At 43.3% G+C, this 20835-nt stretch overlaps 1 protein-coding gene across 2 annotated transcripts in view; it reads right to left on the minus strand.

Moving 5' to 3' along the window:
* LOC144784432 (multidrug resistance-associated protein 1-like) overlaps nucleotides 1-20835 on the minus strand; it is a 1651426-nt gene that overhangs the window by 1482606 nt on the left and 147985 nt on the right. For both annotated transcript variants that reach the window (XM_078663183.1, XM_078663184.1), the window contains exons 2-3: nucleotides 6398-6574; nucleotides 3364-3489 (exon numbers count right to left, since the gene is read on the minus strand). In XM_078663183.1, the coding sequence (XP_078519309.1) occupies nucleotides 3364-3489; nucleotides 6398-6574 (303 nt within the window). The remainder of the gene's footprint in view (nucleotides 1-3363; nucleotides 3490-6397; nucleotides 6575-20835) is intronic.

Genomic DNA, 20835 nt, shown 5'->3' on the forward strand with positions numbered 1-20835 from the left:
AATACTTATATTAGGAAAACAAACAATAATATAATTATTGAAAACTTTCTTCCATTTACTCCAAATCATTTGTGGTTCCCCAGGAATAATCATAAAGAAGGGTGGTGGTATAATGCTTACCATATTGTGAGTTCTCTGTTGGCACTATGTGCTAAATCCACCCCAATAATTATTAACCCATTAATAATCAGAATTCCACTCCGATCAGTAACATGAATTGAACAACAAGGTGTGTAGCAATTTATATCCCTCTGGCATGTATGCGAGTGGATCAATGGTTTCACCAGGTGATCCACGGTCAGTGTGTGGATCAATGATGGAGCACATTCCTATCTTCACGTAAGCATAGAAACTGTACAAAGCAGTACTTCTGAATTTATTTGGAAAACATACAGTAGGTGGCGCAATATTTATTCACTGAAGCAGAATTTTCCCTGATACAATAGGACGAGGAAGCGTTCATACAGGCAGGCGCGAAAGACTGAGCACCACAACGTCAATCCCCTCGAATCAGAGGTCGAATATACTATCTTTGATAAATTGAGTTACAACTTAAATAATACATTTGTTTTGCTCCTAACTATGTGCATCTCACCTCTCCGATGTCAAAAGTTTAAGCTATAGGCATTGTAAATAACAATGCCTTTTATTTATGTGTTTGTTTTCTAAACGGATGAATGAAAAGCGTCATTTACATTTACAATGCCATTAGCTTAAACTCTCGCATATGCAAGACCTATTGCATTGCAAGCGCTTGTTTTTCATTAGCGCTGGAAACTCTGCCTCATGCACTGATGTGATCACTGCTAACAATCTTGGATGGGGTGGTCACTGTTACATCACTAATATTAGTGCTCATGATAATTTCCATTGAACATAATTTGCTCTTATTGCAGATAAGGTTGGAGACCCCTGCTAAACTCCTCAATGAGAGAGAGTGTTACTTTCCTTGAACCTTATGTGACTGTGTGGGAAGAGACAAAGACACTGTCTCACAAGGGTAGTTCAGTTTTAAGTCCGGACTTCTTCAGACCAATGTTCCGCAACCCAGCTTTATGCGTAAAGGCTGAGAAATGGAGCCTCCAATCAGGTGTAACACCATGACTGCATCAGCGTAATGGAGTGTCAGCCATCAGCATCCCATCCTTGTTGCCAGTGTAAGAGGCAAGATGAAATCATCACAAGGCGCCCAACACCAAGGGGAGAGGATGTATCCTTATGGCTAGAGCGGTCAGCCTCAGACCTGGGGAACCGGGTTCCAGTCTCTGCAACAACGCTCAACATCCTGTGATTAAGAGCAAATCACTTCATCTTCCCTTGCATAACAAAAATGAATGTGTTAGTCCGTAACAAAACTGGTGCTCATGCTCTGATACCCAATGTCTCGGGTCTGGTTCATGCTATATAAAACTATAAAATAAAAAAATACAAGCATTGAAAATGCAAAAGGTCTCGCATTTAAGTTAAAGCCATTTGCTATGCTAATGGTATTGTATAGCAAAGCAAATGGCTTTAACTTAATTAAAAGGTAGGACATTTACACTCAGAGGAGCTATTTCTGTTCAAGACTGAAATCAGTGAGATATATCTGTGTGAGGCTACAAAAATAGAATCTGTTAAAAACAAAAGGGGAAGCTGCATTGTGCCAGACTTTTACATTTGCATAAACAGTTTATATGCAACTGGACGATAAAGCATGGTAAGTAACACCTTAATACCTTTAGAAGATTCACGGAACCCCAAGCATGCCTGCTGGTTCAATACCAGGGGCGCTGCTCATTCTTACTGCTACAACATGGTACAGGGGTATGAGAAGCTACACAAAACCAAGTACAGTCCCGTAAGGGCATATGCTGCAATCAAAATCCCATTAAAAAGTCGACACACGACCATGAGATTCAAATGGCTTCTGGGATGAACTATAGTAAAGCCGGGCTGCATTAGTCTCCACCTTGCAAGTTCCCAGATCCCCCTGTACCGCGCAGTTTACCTTTACCGGGCGGCATGCTCACGACCTGCTTCTCTCTCTCCGGGCTACAGACAGTACCAGAGCCCCCTCGGCGTTCAGTTCTGCAGTATGCAGACAGTCCACCCAAACACTGCCCAAGCCCACAAGCACGTTTGTCCCACAGGTGGCCTTGAAGCGCTCAAAAACTGAAACACGCAGAGGGAGCGCAGTTCGCCGGCTCCAGGCTGGGGCGAGCTGGAAGACGGCAGCATGGCATGTGTACGGGTTCTCTCCTCCATATGTGTGGCTCTGCACTGAAGGCAGGCTCTTCTCTCCCTCCCCGCAGGAGCCTCTCGGGGGAGTGAGGGAAAGCGAAAGCACTCCACCATGCACGCGTAGGGACAAAAAAATGCACGCACGTGTACACATCCCTACGCTAATTAAAGTAAACAGAGATGGCGTTGGGCTGTCCACATGCGCGTGCATTTTTTTGTCCGAAGGCGTGCATGTTTAGCTTTGTGGATGGCGAGAGCAGCCATCTTTGTCCATCTGGACGCGCGAGCATTCAGCTTTTGCTGAATTGATTGCAAAAGGTCCTCTCCATGGCGAGAGCAACGCATGTGCTGCTTTCGCAGGCGAGACCTAAAAAACGTAGTGAAGACACAAGTTTGCCAGACGCTCCAGCCACAGCTGGGAGAGCATAGATCGGAATCACGGCTACCCACTGATTATATCAGGGATCGGCCCGTTCCATTGTACATGAAAGGCAGGCGACGGGAGCATGGGAGGAAGCACTTGGGAGATATCACAATATTGTTAGCATTTTCAAACAGTTTAACTGCGCCTCATTCTACTTGCCCCTCTATTCTTTTTATGGAAGCCCTGGTGATCATGCTGGATGATTTCAAGAGCTGAAGAGAAGGGTCAAGACTGATTAGGATATGGCTGGGTCCAAACAGGGATGGTGTGGAGAGCAAAACAGCGATGGATTAAACCCAGATCTGTGACTGGGAGTGAACGTTTGATTTGTTTAGCATTCAGTCTATCATCTGTTCTTTTGCTTTTGGATGATTTTAAGACGTTAATCTGATGTCTTGGTACATAGCTAGTTAAGCTCGATTTCGACAATAGTTATAGGACCATTATTCAAACCTAACTGCTGTAGTCCAAGAAAGGAAACCAGTACTGTGAAGCAAATAACGGTAACAGAAGGTGATTTCACTGTCAAAATGTGAATATAAGTGTTACTCCTGGTATTGGGTGGAATGGCAAGGAGTACTTTGAATAGTAATATCAAAATGAAGGAATACATATATTTGAAAACTGCTATAATCAATAGGCTTTCAAGTAAACAAATGAGTATTTTTAGAAATATCCAGTAAAATACCAAAAAGGAAAATTCAAACCACACTTACCATCGTTATGCCCAGCACTGTAGGGCTAACAACATACACTGGAGCTCTGAAAACACTTTGACTTCTTTCGTAGAAAGAATAGAAAAGATCTGCCCAGCAGACTATCCATAATATGAAGCCCAAGGCCTAGAAAACAAAGGTAATGTCACAAAAGTAAGCGTGCAGAAAGACGAACATTCAAATGTAATTTCACTTTTTATACTAGAAGCAGCAAATGTTAGTGAAACGTTCTTCAAACAGCCCCTTAGCATTATTATTTGCAAATGTGAACACAAAGATGTTTTTCTTCAATACTTCTCACAAACCCTCAAATCTGTACACTCAAAACATCATGTTCAGTACCACTACGCCTAACATGTTATGTTCGAGCAGCCGATCATCCACCCTCCCCCACGTACTACCACTCTGAAACCTGTCCTGGGAGGAGGTCCAGAAGATCATTTCAGCTGCCTCACTGACTTCGCTTTGGTTCCATCTTCAATAACCAAAGCACAGTGGACATACAAAGCTGGATTCAGAATATTGGGTCGTGCACTACACCTCAGTGACCACTATTACAAATAACGTGATTATCCTGGTCATCAGATATAGTCATATAAGCTTTGTGCATTAGAGATCCATAGATGTGGGAGGGAGAAGAGGTAAATTAGTTCGAGGTTTATGCAGGTCTAACCTTAACACAGAGTAGTCCTTTGGCAAAGTACGTAATAAAAGCCCAGCTTGAAAGCGTAGAATAGCAACGCAGAAATGTCACTGATGAAGAAAGGTAGCACAGACTACTTAAGACCTTATCAGGGGAAAAAAAACGGATTCCGTCACATAGTTTGTCCTGAAATTTATTGCAAAAGGAAGATATAATCCAACAAAAGACGTACCGTTCAATTAGTATTAAATCATGTGACATGATTGCATGATTACACAGTATAAAGGGGAAATCGGGGACTGTACGAATACACAGTCACGTCTGTGTCATGACCGCAGTTAACCTCATAAATTGTATTGCGTATAATTTGTTAAATAATGGTCACTTGGAAAGGGCCAATTGTGTACTTTAGATTGAACTGTTATGACATTATTTATGCAAGTATATACAACCCCATCTAGTTCTAATATTCTCTTAATGCAGTAGTCCAATATCTCTTTACAAGATTAACAAGCACCAACAAAGCCAACATGTCTGGATTTACAGTGGCTAAGCATGCAAACAAAGCCATGCACAAATGATGCTTCCCGGCATCAGTACATTAAGGACAGATATGCTGATGCTGCCAGTATTTGCTAGTAGTAGTGGTGGGAGGAGGAGGAGTGGGGTAAGGTGTGTTGCATTGGTGGTTGTGGTGTGCTAATGGTGGTTTTGCTATTGGTGATATTGTTATTAATTGTAGTGTTGGTGGTTGTATGGTTATTGGAGTTGGGATTGGGTGAAGAAATTGGTGGGAATACTGGAGTTACTGTTTATGGTCCTGATAGAAAAACTGGTGATTTCTAGGGGTATAGGTATGGTAATAGTGGAGGTAGTGTGATAAACAAGCAATGGCAAATCCAATAGTTCTTGACTTTCCAATAAGACTGCCAAAATGTTGGCTTTGTAGTTCAAAAAAAGTAAAATAAAAAATATATTTTCAAAACACTGGAGGAAAAGCAAACCTACCTTATGGCATCTCAAAACTGAATTAAATGTATTCAATTTGTATACAATGCATGGTTTATTTTTCAATTACCTTTTACTTCGGAAAGTCTTAGCAAACGTTAGAATAAGGAAGTATCCGAATGCAAAGGGATACACTGCCAAGGTCTAATTAACTTTCCACACAATTCAGCCATGTACTACTGTGCAGTAATCCTGGGAACAGATTTATGGGCCACCAGGAGAACTGCCATGCCACGTACACCTACTGTCTTGGACTGGAGAGGCATTTTGCTCCATTAGTGTCTATCAGCTTTTCTCCCACAACCCTGTCCGGTGAACACCAAAAAGTCAAGAGGTACACATGCTCATGTCATAAAACACTTACATTGCCTGCAACCAGTTGGAGTTTTGGCATCATATACCACCCATATTAAACCCTCGCTCCTCCTGTATTGCTTCTTTGAGGAATTAATGCATCAATAACACAACGCTGTCAGACGTCCAAGTTACACAAATAAAATTTTCTATTTTTATATATATTACCATTACAAAAATATTAATACAGATTAGCAATTCATTGTACAAATATAAGTTCCCTTTTACATTGTTCAAATATTTGATTACTTTTTTCCCCACAAAAGCTCTACACTCGATCTTCGCATCCATCCCAGTCAGTAGGACTTCATACACTCCATTAAAAGTCAAATGTGCCTAGAAATTAAGGATTGCCCACAGGATTCCTTATCCACCCCATTCAGGAAGTTATACATTAGTCCCCTTTGTCACAACATGTGGTCATAGTTTGCGGATTAAATAGCAGAAACAGGTCTTTAGATTTTTTTTTTTTTTTTAGTACCACCTTCCTCAGGACCAAATTATGTTTAAAATCTTTCATTCATCTACTGCAACAAGGGGACGGATATTGCACAGATTCACTATAGGACACGTCAAGGTTCTCAATAGGAACCAAGTTAAAAGTAAAGAGAGGGCTATGGAACTACAGTAAAACCAATCCTTGACAGGAAGATCATAAGGTAGGTTCTTTCTTTGTATTGATTACACCTTAAATATTCAGTCTTCGTGGGTTTCCATGACCCATTCTTTGGAACGACCACCCATCTTGGGTACTAATTAGTCCTATGCGTTGCCTAGTGCTACAAATATGGTTGACTCCAAAAACGGGCTTGCATCTACTCTGTGAGTACTGAAATAATAACACCCATATTTCTTGCTCTTTTTGCAAACTTTACTGACAAATCACCAAAAGGTTTATCTTAAAGAATGTGGAGGCTTATTGTAATTAAATTGTTTTTTGGTGTGTTTCTAGTTAGTAAGACTAAGCATACACTAAAAGATACACCAGCCTTAAATGTATATACAACAAATTAAAAGTTAATCACTTACTGTTTTGGTTCGGTTTAGCGGAGACATTCTAATGTAACCTTGGTCATGATAGCAGAGGTAAATGGCATAGACTGGGAAACAAACCCAGAGGTAGACACATGGAATCCACACAAGAGTAGTATTCTGAAAGCACTTGGTGAAATCCGGATTTTCGGTATACCAGGTTAAATTACTATCCTGAAGAAATGGAAAAAAACATTAATGTTAACACAATAGGTTTCAAAATCATTTAGGACAGTTAGAACACCACTTACTTTAATATTCTTTGTCGATTTTCATAGGATCTGTACACTGCACCAGAACTCCAATGTGACAACACCTATACAGCATAATAATTATATCAGCATTTGGCATAGGAACATTTTTCCCAACGCGCCTCACCACCACCAATCCCCTGCCCCAATGCTGCTCATACTCTAAAGTGAATACATCACTACTATATGGATTTGTTTTTCATGGAAGCAATTGGTACAGTTACTAGTCTACGCGCCAGCAGCCTCTATAGCCATTTCTACCATTCCCCGGTCTATTCCAGTGGGTAGTCTGGTTATCAGAATAACCGCTCCTCCGCTTCATCATTCCTTAGGTCACATCACGGTCTTGCATCGCTCACCTTCCTTTATTCCCCTGGTTCCGCACCTTGCTCAGTATCGCAACATTCAGACAGCATCCATGCAGCCAAGTCATCCCCCAGCCGCCTGTATCTCCTCACATGCTTCATCCTGATGTAGTCCTCTACTGACCATTCAGATATATAATCGGAGCCAGTCAGAGTAGCTGGGGAGGATGCGCATCTTCCATCTAATAGTAAACCACCTCCATGCAAGTAGCAAGCCCAACAATATGAACCTGCGACTAAGCTTCTTTTTCGCTGGAGCCAATATCAGCCACAACAACAAGTGATGTGGAGTGTGAGGCACCTCCCAACCAGTCGCCCTATTTAGATTTTCCAATACTTCATTCCAAAAGGGAATTATGGAGAATAACTGCCACATCACATGTATAAAGTTTACAGTGGGAGCCCCACATCTAACACATTGAGAAGACCTGGTGGTGTATTTACAGTGTTGGGTCTGGGGCGGAGATATGCCTGGCGTGTGTATAGTTGTATTGTATTAATTTAAAGGGTGGTGGACAGGGCCTCACAGAGTGCTCTCTCCTATTTCTCCTGCTCATTGGGTATTATTCTCGGCAAATTTTCCCAGTGCACGGTTTAAGAGTGAAATCAGTCTGAGAGCGGACATTGCACATAGTAGTGTTCGTGTTTGTGAGGATACTGGCTCCTTCGGAAAAGTCAATTTCCCTCACGCAGTTGACAATATTTTAGTGTATTGCAGAGACTGCCCCCACACCAAACATAAATGATTCTATAGCATCTTCCCGCATAATTAATTGGCCGCCCTGATCGAGATTTCCCAGGAGTTCACAGCCTCGGTTCTTCCACTTCCGTATAGACATCACTTCTGCTATTCTCGATTCAGCCGCATAACTAGCGCATATGGCATGCAGCATATTACTCTTGTGCCCGCTCGCTCCCACACCCAGCACATCTGACGTATCAGGAATGGCATCTCAGCCGGTACCCGTGCAACACACATAAGTAACTCTGGAGTGCTAGGTTCCCATGGGAGCCCCTCAGAAGATTATTTTCCCAGTTGACCCTCACATCCAGTCAGTGGACTGCATGCTGCCGGTGAGTTGCAAGATAGTAGAGTTCTATATTGGGGAGGACAAACTCTCCAAAGTCTGCTTAAGCATAGGTAATCGCATACATTTCCTTTTATTGGCCAATAGCAGGTACATGATCAGACTATCTAACTCACCAAAAATACCGAAGTGGAATCTCGTATCCGGTACCCTGCAAGGTTTATAAACACTGGGGGAGCACCACCATCTTAACAACCGACGCTATATCCGTCAGACAACGGGAGATCTCTCCCAAATTGAGTCTATGCTCTCAATCCCTCTAGCGCTCAGCCTATGTTTTGGTCTAGAAAGCTTTGTTTTGCATACGAGATCCTCACCCACCCCCACCTCCACCAAATAGCGTATACTCTCGGTCCCTCAAGGAACCCCATTACTGGAAGTTCCATTGGCGCTGGCCACCCAACGGCAACAGCTGGGATCTGTGAATATTAACAAAGAGACCCAAAACTTCTCTGAAAGTCTGCAAGACATACAGGAGCATGGAGACAGAGTCCTCTGGGCTACACAGGAATATCAAGGCATCACCAGCACACGAAGATCCCATCTGAGTGGCCTCCCACACTGGGATTACCCAAGGGACACAGCACACGACAGCAGCGCTACCACGGGTTCCAAGGCAAACGGTAAGGGAGACAGGAGACAAACCTGTTGCGTGCCCAGATATTATCTGAATCATGCAGACACCACACTGCCTGTCTTCACTCTGGCACCTGGGTCGATGTATAACAGTTTAACCCATGCTTTATATTGGGGGTCAAATCCCATATTCTCCGACAACTGGCAGAGATATTCCCAAGAACACCAAAGCATAGGGTCCCGGACTCATATGCAGCGCATGAAAAACATGGGCCAATCCAAAGGTTATGCATGGTGCTTTTGTGCGGAATAAAGTAGTGCTGATCCATATGCATCAATCTAATAAACAACAAACTTAGGGGTCTAAATAGGAATCCTAATGTAATTCTATGCTTTTGTAATCATGTCAGTTGTACATGAGAACAAACACAGCAAATCCAACAAACCATACCACCAAAAGTGAAGCACCAGTAAACGTGAGTCACCCCTAGTTAAGGATTCCCATCAAAAGTCTTGTATGGATCAATATTCTCATTTGGTAGTCCTTATCGGGTATCGTGTCTCTTGATCATTGAGACCAGCATACCCCGGTAGCTAGTTCGGGGTAGCGACCCACAATCACTCGGTACTACCACATGATGTTGATACGATGGGAAGTGCAGTGCAAAAGCAAAAAAGTGGTGATTTAAAAAAAGGATAGGGAACTCAACACAAACCAGTTTTAATAAACGTTAGCCCCTTCCCCTTTAAAAACAAGAACAGTGTAACATCATCAACGCAGTCCACACAAATAGCTGCGAGGAGACCAACATGTTTCAGCCCTAGTGGGATAGTTCCCAGGCTTTCGTCAGGGTCTCTGTTCTAAATATATGCTACTGCTTATGAGTAAATAAGGTGTGAAAAAATTATACAAAAAACACACAAGTGAAAACCAGTAAAGGATATAATTTTCCTTCAACTGTATCAACTCCTCTCTTCGGCACCTGGTCGACTTAGTACTGTATGTTGGGGACAAACGTACAAGTGAATCACGATCAGCTTTTATGGTCTGTTAGATGAGATACATCGTTCCTCAAATATATACAAGTACATTACTCACCCAGAGTGTCCGGGGAGTGGACCTCACCTCTTCCTGGACCTGGCTCAGGATATGTGAGACCCCGCTCTACAATAACAGAAACCGACTCCGTAAATTCAAAGGGCAGAGGGATCAAGCGTTGATCTACTCTGGCACTAAAACCCATACGAAGTCATAAGGTCTTCTGTGTATGGAGTACACTTACATCTATCAAAACGTTCCCATTACAACCAACTCTCCAAACCCTCGTTAGCCACAAAATGCGAAGCCATTAGTATTATAGTCACTAAGGTAAGACAAAAGTGACAACAACCTTGATACAGCATTATAAAGAAAGGCAGAGATGTGGGTCCTACCTGTCCGTCGTTGTCTCAGGATGTGAGACTGAGTCAGGGGGAGGCACCGAACTTCCTTCGTTCTCCCTACTTCATTTGTTTGGTCTGGTAAAATGAACCAATCGGTGCCAGTGGGGGAGGGGCAGGGCCGAAGGGCTAAATAGGATCCCATTACCCAGCAACTTATTACTCATCATCCGCTGGTATAATAGATAAATTTGAGACCGGGGGGGGGGGGGAAGTGTCTGTGTCACCGTCTGCCAACAGTGTGAAAGAGACTTGCGCGCGTAATCTCGCGAGACTGGCAAGTCAGAACTACAAGATGACGTCACGCGTCAGTCTCGTGTAGTTTATTAACCCCGCTTCCGCCATCTGAGGCAGAAAACGAGCGCTGGAACAGGGGAGAACTACCGGATGACGCCGTGATGTCTGGAATAGTAGTTCAATGTGAGGGAAAGTCGCTATGATCTACTTGGCATACAATACCTCACAGAGTCTGTAAATTATGACCCAAATTAAGTACAGGGCCACTCTGAAAGTAAATAATTTATTAGATGGAAAGACAAGAGTGTAAATATACCAGCTGTTCACTGTCCATAAGTGGGAACCACAGAAGGGTAGTACGAATATTTGGGTCATAATTTACAGACTCTGTGAGGTATTGTATGCCAAGTAGATCATAGCGACTTTCCCTCACATTGAACTACTATTCCAGACATCACGGCGTCATCCGGTAGTTCTCCCCTGTTCCAGCGCTCGTTTTCTGCCTCAGATGGCGGAAGCGGGGTGAATAAACTACACGAGACTGACGCGTGACGTCATCTTGTAGTTCTGACTTGCCAGCCTCGCGAGATTACGCGCGCAAGTCTCTTTCACATTGTTGGCAGACGGTGACAGACTCACATTGAACTACTATTCCAGACATCACGGCGTCATCCGGTAGTTCTCCCCTGTTCCAGCGCTCGTTTTCTGCCTCAGATGGCGGAAGCGGGATGAACAAACTACACGAGACTGACGCGTGACGTCATCTTGTAGTTCTGACTTGCCAGTCTCGCGAGATTACGCGCGCAAGTCTCTTTCACACTGTTGGCAGACGGTGACACAGACACTTTTCCCCCCCGGTCTCAAATTTATCTATTATACCAGCGGATGATGAGTAATAAGTTGCTGGGTAATGGGATCCTATTTAGCCCTTCGGCCCTGCCCCTCCCCCACTGGCACCGATTGGTTCATTTTACCAGACCAAACAAATGAAGTAGGGAGAACGAAGGAGGTTCGGTGCCTCCCCCTGACTCAGTCTCACATCCTGAGACAACGACGGACAGGTAGGACACACATCTCTGCCTTTCTTTATAATGCTGTATCAAGGTTGTTGTCACTTTTGTCTTACCTTAGTGACTATAATACTAATGGCTTCGCATTTTGTGGCTAACAAGGGTTTGGAGAGTTGGTTGTAATGGGAACGTTTTGATAGATGTAAGTGTACTCCATACACAGAAGACCTTATGACTTCGTATGGGTTTTAGTGCCAGAGTAGATCAACGCTTGATCCCTCTGCCCTTTGAATTTACGGAGTCGGTTTCTGTTATTGTAGAGCGGGGTCTCACATATCCTGAGCCAGGTCCAGGAAGAGGTGAGGTCCACTCCCCGGACACTCTGGGTGAGTAATGTACTTGTATATATTTGAGGAACGATGTATCTCATCTAACAGACCATAAAAGCTGATCGTGATTCACTTGTACGTTTGTCCCCAACATACAGTACTAAGTCGACCAGGTGCCGAAGAGAGGAGTTGATACAGTTGAAGGAAAATTATATCCTTTACTGGTTTTCACTTGTGTGTTTTTTGTATAATTTTTTCACACCTTATTTACTCATAAGCAGTAGCATATATTTAGAACAGAGACCCTGACGAAAGCCTGGGAACTATCCCACTAGGGCTGAAACATGTTGGTCTCCTCGCAGCTATTTGTGTGGACTGCGTTGATGATGTTACACTGTTCTTGTTTTTAAAGGGGAAGGGGCTAACGTTTATTAAAACTGGTTTGTGTTAAGTTCCCTATCCTTTTTTAAATCACCACTTTTTTGCTTTTGCACTGCACTTCCCATCGTATCAACATCATGTGGTAGTACCGAGTGATTGTGGGTCGCTACCCCGAACTAGCTACCGGGGTATGCTGGTCTCAATGATCAAGAGACACGATACCCGATAAGGACTACCAAATGAGAATATTGATCCATACAAGACTTTTGATGGGAATCCTTAACTAGGGGTGACTCACGTTTACTGGTGCTTCACTTTTGGTGGTATGGTTTGTTGGATTTGCTGTGTTTGTTCTCATGTACAACTGACATGATTACAAAAGCATAGAATTACATTAGGATTCCTATTTAGACCCCTAAGTTTGTTGTTTATTAGCTTGTTCCTGTGGGGGATAATACTTAGGCTTGGTCTCTAAACATCCCTCTAGCCCTACAATACTGTGTGGTTTTTTTCCTTTCCATATGCATCAATGACAGCAGATGCGGGAGCAGCTGCGTCGCCAGTATGCCACACAATTTTTTACATTCACGTTTAGAAGTGAAGGCAGTCGATTTGACGCCGCCTCCACAGGGTTCTTGCCAGGTTTTGGCACCAAGACTATGGAGGGACTCATGCATGGTATCAGGTAATCAGCCCTGCTGACGTGCTTCTTGTTAAACCTCAAGCAATTTTTCAGCGATCACATCTGTATACTTTTGGTAGAGTTCAGTCTGGAGACCATCGCCTTCTGGTGTTTTGGCCGCTTTCGGTCGTCACATTGCCCCCACAAAATCCTCCCTCCTAATGGGCTCATCCACAACTGCCCTATCTTCAACCCCCAAGTCTAAGGAGATCTATCTCAGCAAGGATGCCGCCCGGATCGCCCACTCTCTAACTACATTTGCATAGGTCTTGCATAGATGAGGTCATATTACCTCATTAATCGCAAGCTGGGTGTTGCCTATGGTTCCATTCACATCCTGTAGCACCAGCACCGGATCCAAGGACTACAGCGGTCTTCGCAAACGTGCCAGCACCGTTCCCCCCCCCCCCTTCCACTCAGTTTTGGCCCCTTCCCCCATGCAACCTCTGCTGGTAGGCCATGTAAGTATGCTTCTCCAGCCGGCGCCAGTCATCTAATAGGCCTTTATGATTTTGTTGCGATTCCCAGAGTTTCTGCACCTGCGCAGGGAGTGCCCATTCCATTTCAAGCAACGGGGACTCCAATCAGGTTAGGTCGCGTTCCAGTTGTCATCTGACACAGTACAAGGTTTTAAGGAAGACCCCTCTGATCAAAACTTTCATCTCATCCCAGTCATGAGCCTTACTGCTTGATCTGTCCCATATTTCGTGGGAGTAGTGAGAGTTCTTCCCGTACCTTAACGGCAAACGGTGGGTCCACAAGTGCCTCCACACGCAGGTGCCACAGTGGAACCACAGGACAGGCACGCCCCTTACCCAGACACAACTGAGAATGATCTGATAAATAACACACCAAGTATGTAACTTCCTTCCCCTGTGCTACACCAGCTGAAACAAATCTAGGCGGCTGTATGACCCCATGGCTGGAGTGTAACAGGAGAACACTTTGGAGTCTGGATGTCTCTACCCTCTCCCTCTCCCTTTATCTAGCAAGTTTAAGCCCTGCAACAGATCCCTCAATTGCTTCTTCATGAGTGGTTTTGGGTTTCTACGCGGCGGATCGCGACCAAAACCCCATTAAGGACACAATTACAGTCTCTCACTACTACTATATCTGCCGTAAGGTATGGTGTGGCAACAGCCACCACCTCCTTAAATCTGTCATTATTCGGAGCATATACATTTAGAAGGCACACCTCAAGCCCGTCTAGGTCACCATACAGGATGACACAGCTCCCTTCCAGATTCAGAGCATATGACAGAAGAGTACTCCAGGTGCCACCCATATAGCGCCACGGTAACACCAAGAATGAGGTCACATACAACTTCCCCCTCCACCTCTTACGGAGACAAGGGACACAGTCCCCTCAGATATGGGTTTCCTGTAGGAATGCAACAGAGAAACAACAGCACTTTATGTAAGCATGCACTCAGTTGTTTCCCCAACTGAGCCAAACCTCTGACATTCCATGCCATGAATTTAAACACCTCAGCTGCCATCATCTTTCCACGTCACAGACATACCGAGACAAGCCCATCCAGGCACACCATCACACAACAGACCCACAGAGCCAAACAGCATCATGCACTCAAGCTTCCATCTGCATACACACACACACACCCCCACCCCATGGGCAGTAAAGCAAACAATCTAATTATAGGCAGTGCATGAACCGGCATTTCCCGGCCCATTACCGATGGTTTTGAAAACTAGCTAGTCAAGATTTCAAATAAACAACTATATGCTTCACTAGAGTTCACTATGCTGCAGGAGTCACGAGGCTCTAAGTTGCTGACATGCATTGCCCAAAAGTTTTTAACATTCATTATTCTTAAATCATTTTAGTTTTTGGGCATTAATTTCAAGGACATGAAAATAGGCCCAGTTATAACGCCTGTCTCTATATAAGCACATATTTCTCCCTTTGCGTTTGACTTGGATATTTGGATCAATTTCACAAGGGAACAAACACCCAGCTAGTCGTTTTGATCAATTTTGTGGGGGAAGAAATACAGTGACGTGCATCAAGGGCCTTGGGTGTCACTGTGGCAGGCGATGGCTAACGTGATCAGGGGTCTCAGTACAGTATAAATAACAAGATTAGCATTATAACAATTAGAATAACAAAGGACAAGGCTCCAAATCACACATGCTAGCATCCAGGCCTGCCATTGACGAATGGGAAAGGGGTGAATCTAGAATGCCTGTGAATGACAGACGTCTGCCCTCACACAGGGATGCAGACTCCAACGCCCGAAATCGTGACACTGACAGTCACAGGTCTACAGTGAACACCATCATAGGCAGCAATTAAGGGCTTTCGAAAGTTGAGCTCTGCGCTGTACATTGCATTGCAGAAAGTTGACTTTCGCCACACTGATGGAAGCCATCAATTTGAAAACTGTCTGCATACTTTCTGCAGAAAGGAAAAGCATCCCATTGCAGTTACGGATACGTGAACTGAGAAATATCAAGTACAGCAACAGAGACGATATATCCTCATTTAAGGAGGGGCGGGCCTGCCTAAAGTATGAGTCTCACAGTAGCTACAGTGGCCTTTTGAGCTGCCGGTGGAGGCATAAGGATACCCTAAAACAGCAAATAGCATTAAGTGAGGGGATAAAATCCAGAGGAACGAGCCAAGACATAATTATCAAAGTCTTAAGCAAACGGCCTAATGAAGTGGCTGGTTTAAGAAAGTCAATGGTTATGGGGCAGAGGAAAATTCTACTTTTTATATTAAAAGCAATATATCTGCTCGACAGGCGTGTTGTCAAACCCCAGGCATAAAGAACCCCAAATAAAACATTGGCTATAAGTGTAGGAAAGAGTGGATCGCAATAGGCACTGCAATCTTAAAAAGTCACAAGAACTTTGATTGCTTGTTGTGTGGAGCATGATCCTAGAAAGCCTGAGCTCCAGAATCATGAATAGGTCAGTAACTCAAATGGATACAAACAACCACAGACAAATGGTAACCCTACATCTGTGAAAAAAACGGATGCCAACAAAAAATCCATAAAGCGACAGTTTTAACCACAGTATTCAAACATCAAAGTGTTCAATGACAAGCCACTTTCAGCACGGGTATCATTGATAATGTTGCCTTGCACTCAATACATGAACCTTTGGTAGAGGGACAGTTGCCCCATTATATTCTGCTTATACAAACAGAGTTATCTCAGAACAAGCTTGTTATCAGGCCGCAGATAAGAGAAGCACCGCGCAGTGAACAGCCTACTGGAAATAACCGCAACACAAGAGGCATACACTTTAAATCTGAAGTGTCTCGCTAGCACCAGAAGTGTCATACTACGACCCACAGGGAAGAAGCGCCTAGGAGAACTTAACTATGCTCTTGTGGGCGTCAGCGCGAATGGGGTTGCAAGTGGTCACATTCCGTATATGCTAAAGGAGTACAGAAGCTTTCTTTCCGACACAAAGGTTAACTATGAATTGATGAGCAGATTTATATACAGTAAACAGAACTGAAAAACCCCGAGCTATATTACTGCTGGTTCATCAGGAGATGGCAGTTAAACAGCTCGATGGCATGAGCTTGCCTGTCCTGAATGCACTACCAAAGTTTATGCTTACGGAAATCAAAGAAGAAGTTTATCACTGTGTCGCATGCATCCACAATATACAATTTACTAAGTCTGGACTATATGTGCCAAAATAACCACACACATCTGTCTTTAGCTCTTCAGCCTATCAGCAAGTTATTCAAATTCCCACTACACTTTAAAACAAGCATTTGCAATGCAATAGGTCTCGCATTTATGAGTTTGAGCTACTGGCATTGTAAATGACCATGCCTTTTATTTATGTGTTCATTTTAAAGCAGATAATTAAAAGGCATTGTAATTTACAATGGCAATAGCTTAAACTCTCGCAAATGCGAGACCTATCCACCTGGTGTTGATCAGAGATTCTCCCAGAACAGTGTTCTAACCTAACCAGAAGTAGGTGTATTGAGTTGGTAAGGGTGCCCCTCTCCCAAATTAATAACCCCATTTCTGAATGATCGGAGGACTTAAGCCTTGTTAATTACACTAACAATAGTCATTTAAATGTCACTAAAGAGGAGGGTAAGAATGTGGCGGGTAAAGTGATAATGAACAGCATGAGATACAAGATACAGCATATTAATGATGAGTAACAGTAGGCAATTGTAAAGATGGCAGCAAACACCCAAATTGAAGCGTACAAAGTATAAGTAAGAGGACCAGCATTTGGGATTTGAAGAAGCGTAGCCAGTCATCAAGAAACTAATTCAGACAGCTAGTGTGGTAGAAAAAAGGTAAAAAGAAACACTGGGGAGCTGTAGTGTATTGTGTTTGTTGTCCTCGCGCTGCACCACAGCGCGAGAACACTTTTTACAATGTTGTGTTTGTTTGAATTGGTCATTCCACGTTCGGATGCTGCCGTCCTGTTCCAGGATTCTAGCAACGTTGGTCAGTTGCTTGGAGTCCTGGTGCGGAGCGGGATCATCTGGTCGTGGGTGCTTCGGATATTAAGAATAAACAAGAGAACAGCAGCCTACGCCTCATTGTCATCATTTACTACAGCAGCATATCCAGAGAGAGCGTGGACAAGTAGGTAAAAGGATGAATGACAACTTGAACAAGCACTTGTTAGCAAAACACATGTATATAATTAAATATGAAGGAGATGCGATATGGATTATAAATGATGCCTTTTCAAGAATTATTATACAAGGATGTAAACATTTTGATAGGAAGATGAAATACAGTTGGTGTGGTTAAAACACAAGTGAAGAAACAAAAAGCAAAACAAACCATCAATGTTCAATCTGCAATGCGTTAAAGTACTTCACATTCCAGTTTTAGTTGGGACCCAGAAATTATGCTTTCGATAAATTTTTCCATTTCCTGCAAAGAGTTATTGCTATGTCTCCTGGTCGGTGTAGGGCCATGGTCTTCCTGGCACTTGTAATCTATGCACCAAAGGAGATTACTCTTTCAACGTTAAATCCGCAGGGATGTGGAATTCCTATACCCAGATGCTCGGGACATATTGTTTGGGGTCAATGACAACACGTTTTCATGTGTATTTTGTCCTTGGGAAATGTAGGGCCAATCCACTACAGCACAAACCCTTTGGCTTCCAGTTTACAATCCCACATATTGGATCAGGGACGAGCATTGTCTGTAGTTAAGGTAATATTTGTGTCCATGTGTTAATGCTGTTCAAATTAGTATTTATGGTTCATTAATGCAAACCCTTTATTATTAGGGTGAGCTCTCTAAGTAAATGTTCAAACTGCACTACTGACAGAGGTTCCAGTATAAAAATGAGTTCACACGTTTTCAATGTTTAGCAATATGAGGCTATGTATAATGCTCCTAGAATGCTGCCTGATTAGATGCAAATATTTGCAACAGAGAGAGACAGAGAGAGAGAGAGAGACAGAGAGAGACAGAGAGAGACAGAGAGAGACAGAGAGAGACAGAGACTTGTAATAAACACAAAAGGCCATGGTTAACACCAGAACTAATTATGGGCCAAATTATCAAATAAAATCTCAAATGTGCACCCATGTCTTTGCATTAAGTGCAGAAATACGGCTTTTGTGAACTCACAAGACTTTACAGAAGCAGGCAAGAAATAGTACTCCTGGAAGATATTTGTGAACTGCATTTTAGCATGAGCAAATATGCAGGTATAGATTAGATCATGCGAAAATCTGAGTGTTTGCAAGTTCACTTTCCCTCCAACCACTTTTTTTCCAACCCTGAAAGACGTTTTATGTCTGCCATTGTTAGAAGTTCATTTCCAACCTTTCTCAGAAGGGGAAGAGATTAGAGAAGAGTTGGTGCAAACCCTTAAAACATGCAAGTTAGTAAGTTTGCACAGACTAAATAGGGCATTCCAACCCTGGAACTGTTGCTTACCATTACCTTCAGCCCCAGTATGTACATCTACAGAAACGTGGCAACATAAGAGTTTCTAGTATTCAAACCCTACTATGGTATGAGCCCTGCCATAATCAGAGAGGCTATTTCAGAGCTCTTATATGAGATGGCAGAAATAATTTGTCGCCGCATTACATGGTTCAAAGGGGACAAGTGGATTTTTATACAGGACAAGTAGATTTATGAAGCAACCTGCCCCATGGACTAGTAGATATTTGATTAAATTCCACACCCCTGAAACCATTGGCTGTTTTACTATTGGCCCGCTGCTACACCCTTACTAAGCGACTTCATTATAACTGTTCACATAACCACCAGTGCGCCATCTTATTCTACTGTTCCCATGCTGCATGTGAGGCACACACTAAGCTGTGTCATTCCTGACCTGTCCACTCCAGTCCAGGTAGGAGCTGCAATGGTTCTTCCGTCCAAGAAGTGCCAGATATTCTGACTCTGTAGCTACCTATGCTAACAGGGGCACTTGTCACCCATGCATAAAGAATTTCAGCACTCAAGGGCATCTTGCTTGTGCGAACAAAATGAATTGCTTGCTGTGCCATTTCACTCAAATTTGGAGTCACCGTATACCAGGGTTAGAGAATATGAACTGCATTACTGGGTCCTGCACCATCTCTAAAGCCACAAATAAAGAGCTTGGGCATTTGGCTTGACAATTCCCTCAATTTTGGATACCAGGCCACCGTGCTCTCATCAACTTGCTATGGATTGCTAAGAATGCTCTACAAAATTATCCCCTTTCTTCCATTTGAGGCTAGAAGGATAATGGTCCAGGCACTTATACTGTGCCGGCTGGACTATGGGAACATCCTGTATCTGGGAGCCCCTCAGGCCACAATCAACAAACCACAGGTGGTCCAGAATAGTGCAGCAAGGATGCTCCTGCAGGTACCACGGCGTCAATCAGCAAGACCAGCCCTACGACAGCTACACTGGCTGCCCATGGCAGCCAGAATACAATTTAAGGCAATGTGCCTGGCGCACAAAGCCATGTGGAAGTCCGGTCCATCAATACTGCACTCATTATTAACACCTTATATGCCACCTAGAGCTCTACGTTCTAGTTCCCTTCATCTGGCCACCAACAAGAAAATAAGGAAGGCAAGATGGGGAGGACGCTCCTTCTCATTCACGGCGGCCAAACTGTGGAACTTTCTTCCACAAGCTATACGAGGGAACAGCAACCTATCGATCTTCCGCAAGCTCCTAAAAACTCACCTGTTTGGAATGCCCTCTTAGTGGTGAAGACCGACGTTCCCTTCTCCTTTTCTGCAAGCGCTACGAGGCCTCCGGGTAGGTAGGCGCTATAGAAATACTCTTCATACTTCATACTCATTACTACTTTTGTCATTAAAGCAATTCATACTTTGCATTTTAAATGTTTTTGCTTGCTAACAGCAAACGCCTGTGTCCCAAAAAAAGCTGCCGTACGTTGAGAAAAAAACATTAATGAATCTCACCCCTGGCCTTCAAGACAGTTTTATTTGTAGCAGGATTGTGGAGAGGATTACCTGTTGTTGACATTAGGACATTCCATGCACTGGGCGAGCTGAACGTCCAAAACAGGCCGCTTACTGGTGTTCAGTGTCTTGGGGTTTGTTTAGATTCTTTCACTCGGTTATTACCATTGATATGAATAGTGGTATATGCTGATTCCATCCATGTATTAATGCATGTCTCCAATTCCACATCGACTTGTTTGAGCATTTCTGAACTTCAATTATTCTTTTTTTTTTTTTTAAACATTTTATTAAGTTTTTCATCAAGTTGCACAACATCATCATCATTTAAATGCAGTTCATGGAATCACAATCATTTTGATTTACACATATCAGTACCGTTCAATCATCAAAACCTTGTGGAGTACATTATGCGTAGATTTGCTTGGTTCTTTTAGCATACAACAGTGGGAGTTCTGGAAATGTCTATCCCTTTAGGGTTGTTCCCGTTGTTATACAGGTCTTTATGCATGTCTCCCCATAATCACCGATTTCAACAACAATAAAGTGTCATTGTCCCTCCACCCACAAACCAACTCTATGATGAACATCGAGAGTCAATGGTTTCTCCCGTTATGGACTTGTTTCAGGAACACGATATTTCTCGTGGTGGGTCACAT

Source organism: Lissotriton helveticus, chromosome 10 (assembly GCF_964261635.1).
Source record: "Lissotriton helveticus chromosome 10, aLisHel1.1, whole genome shotgun sequence".
NCBI lineage: Eukaryota > Metazoa > Chordata > Amphibia > Caudata > Salamandridae > Lissotriton > Lissotriton helveticus.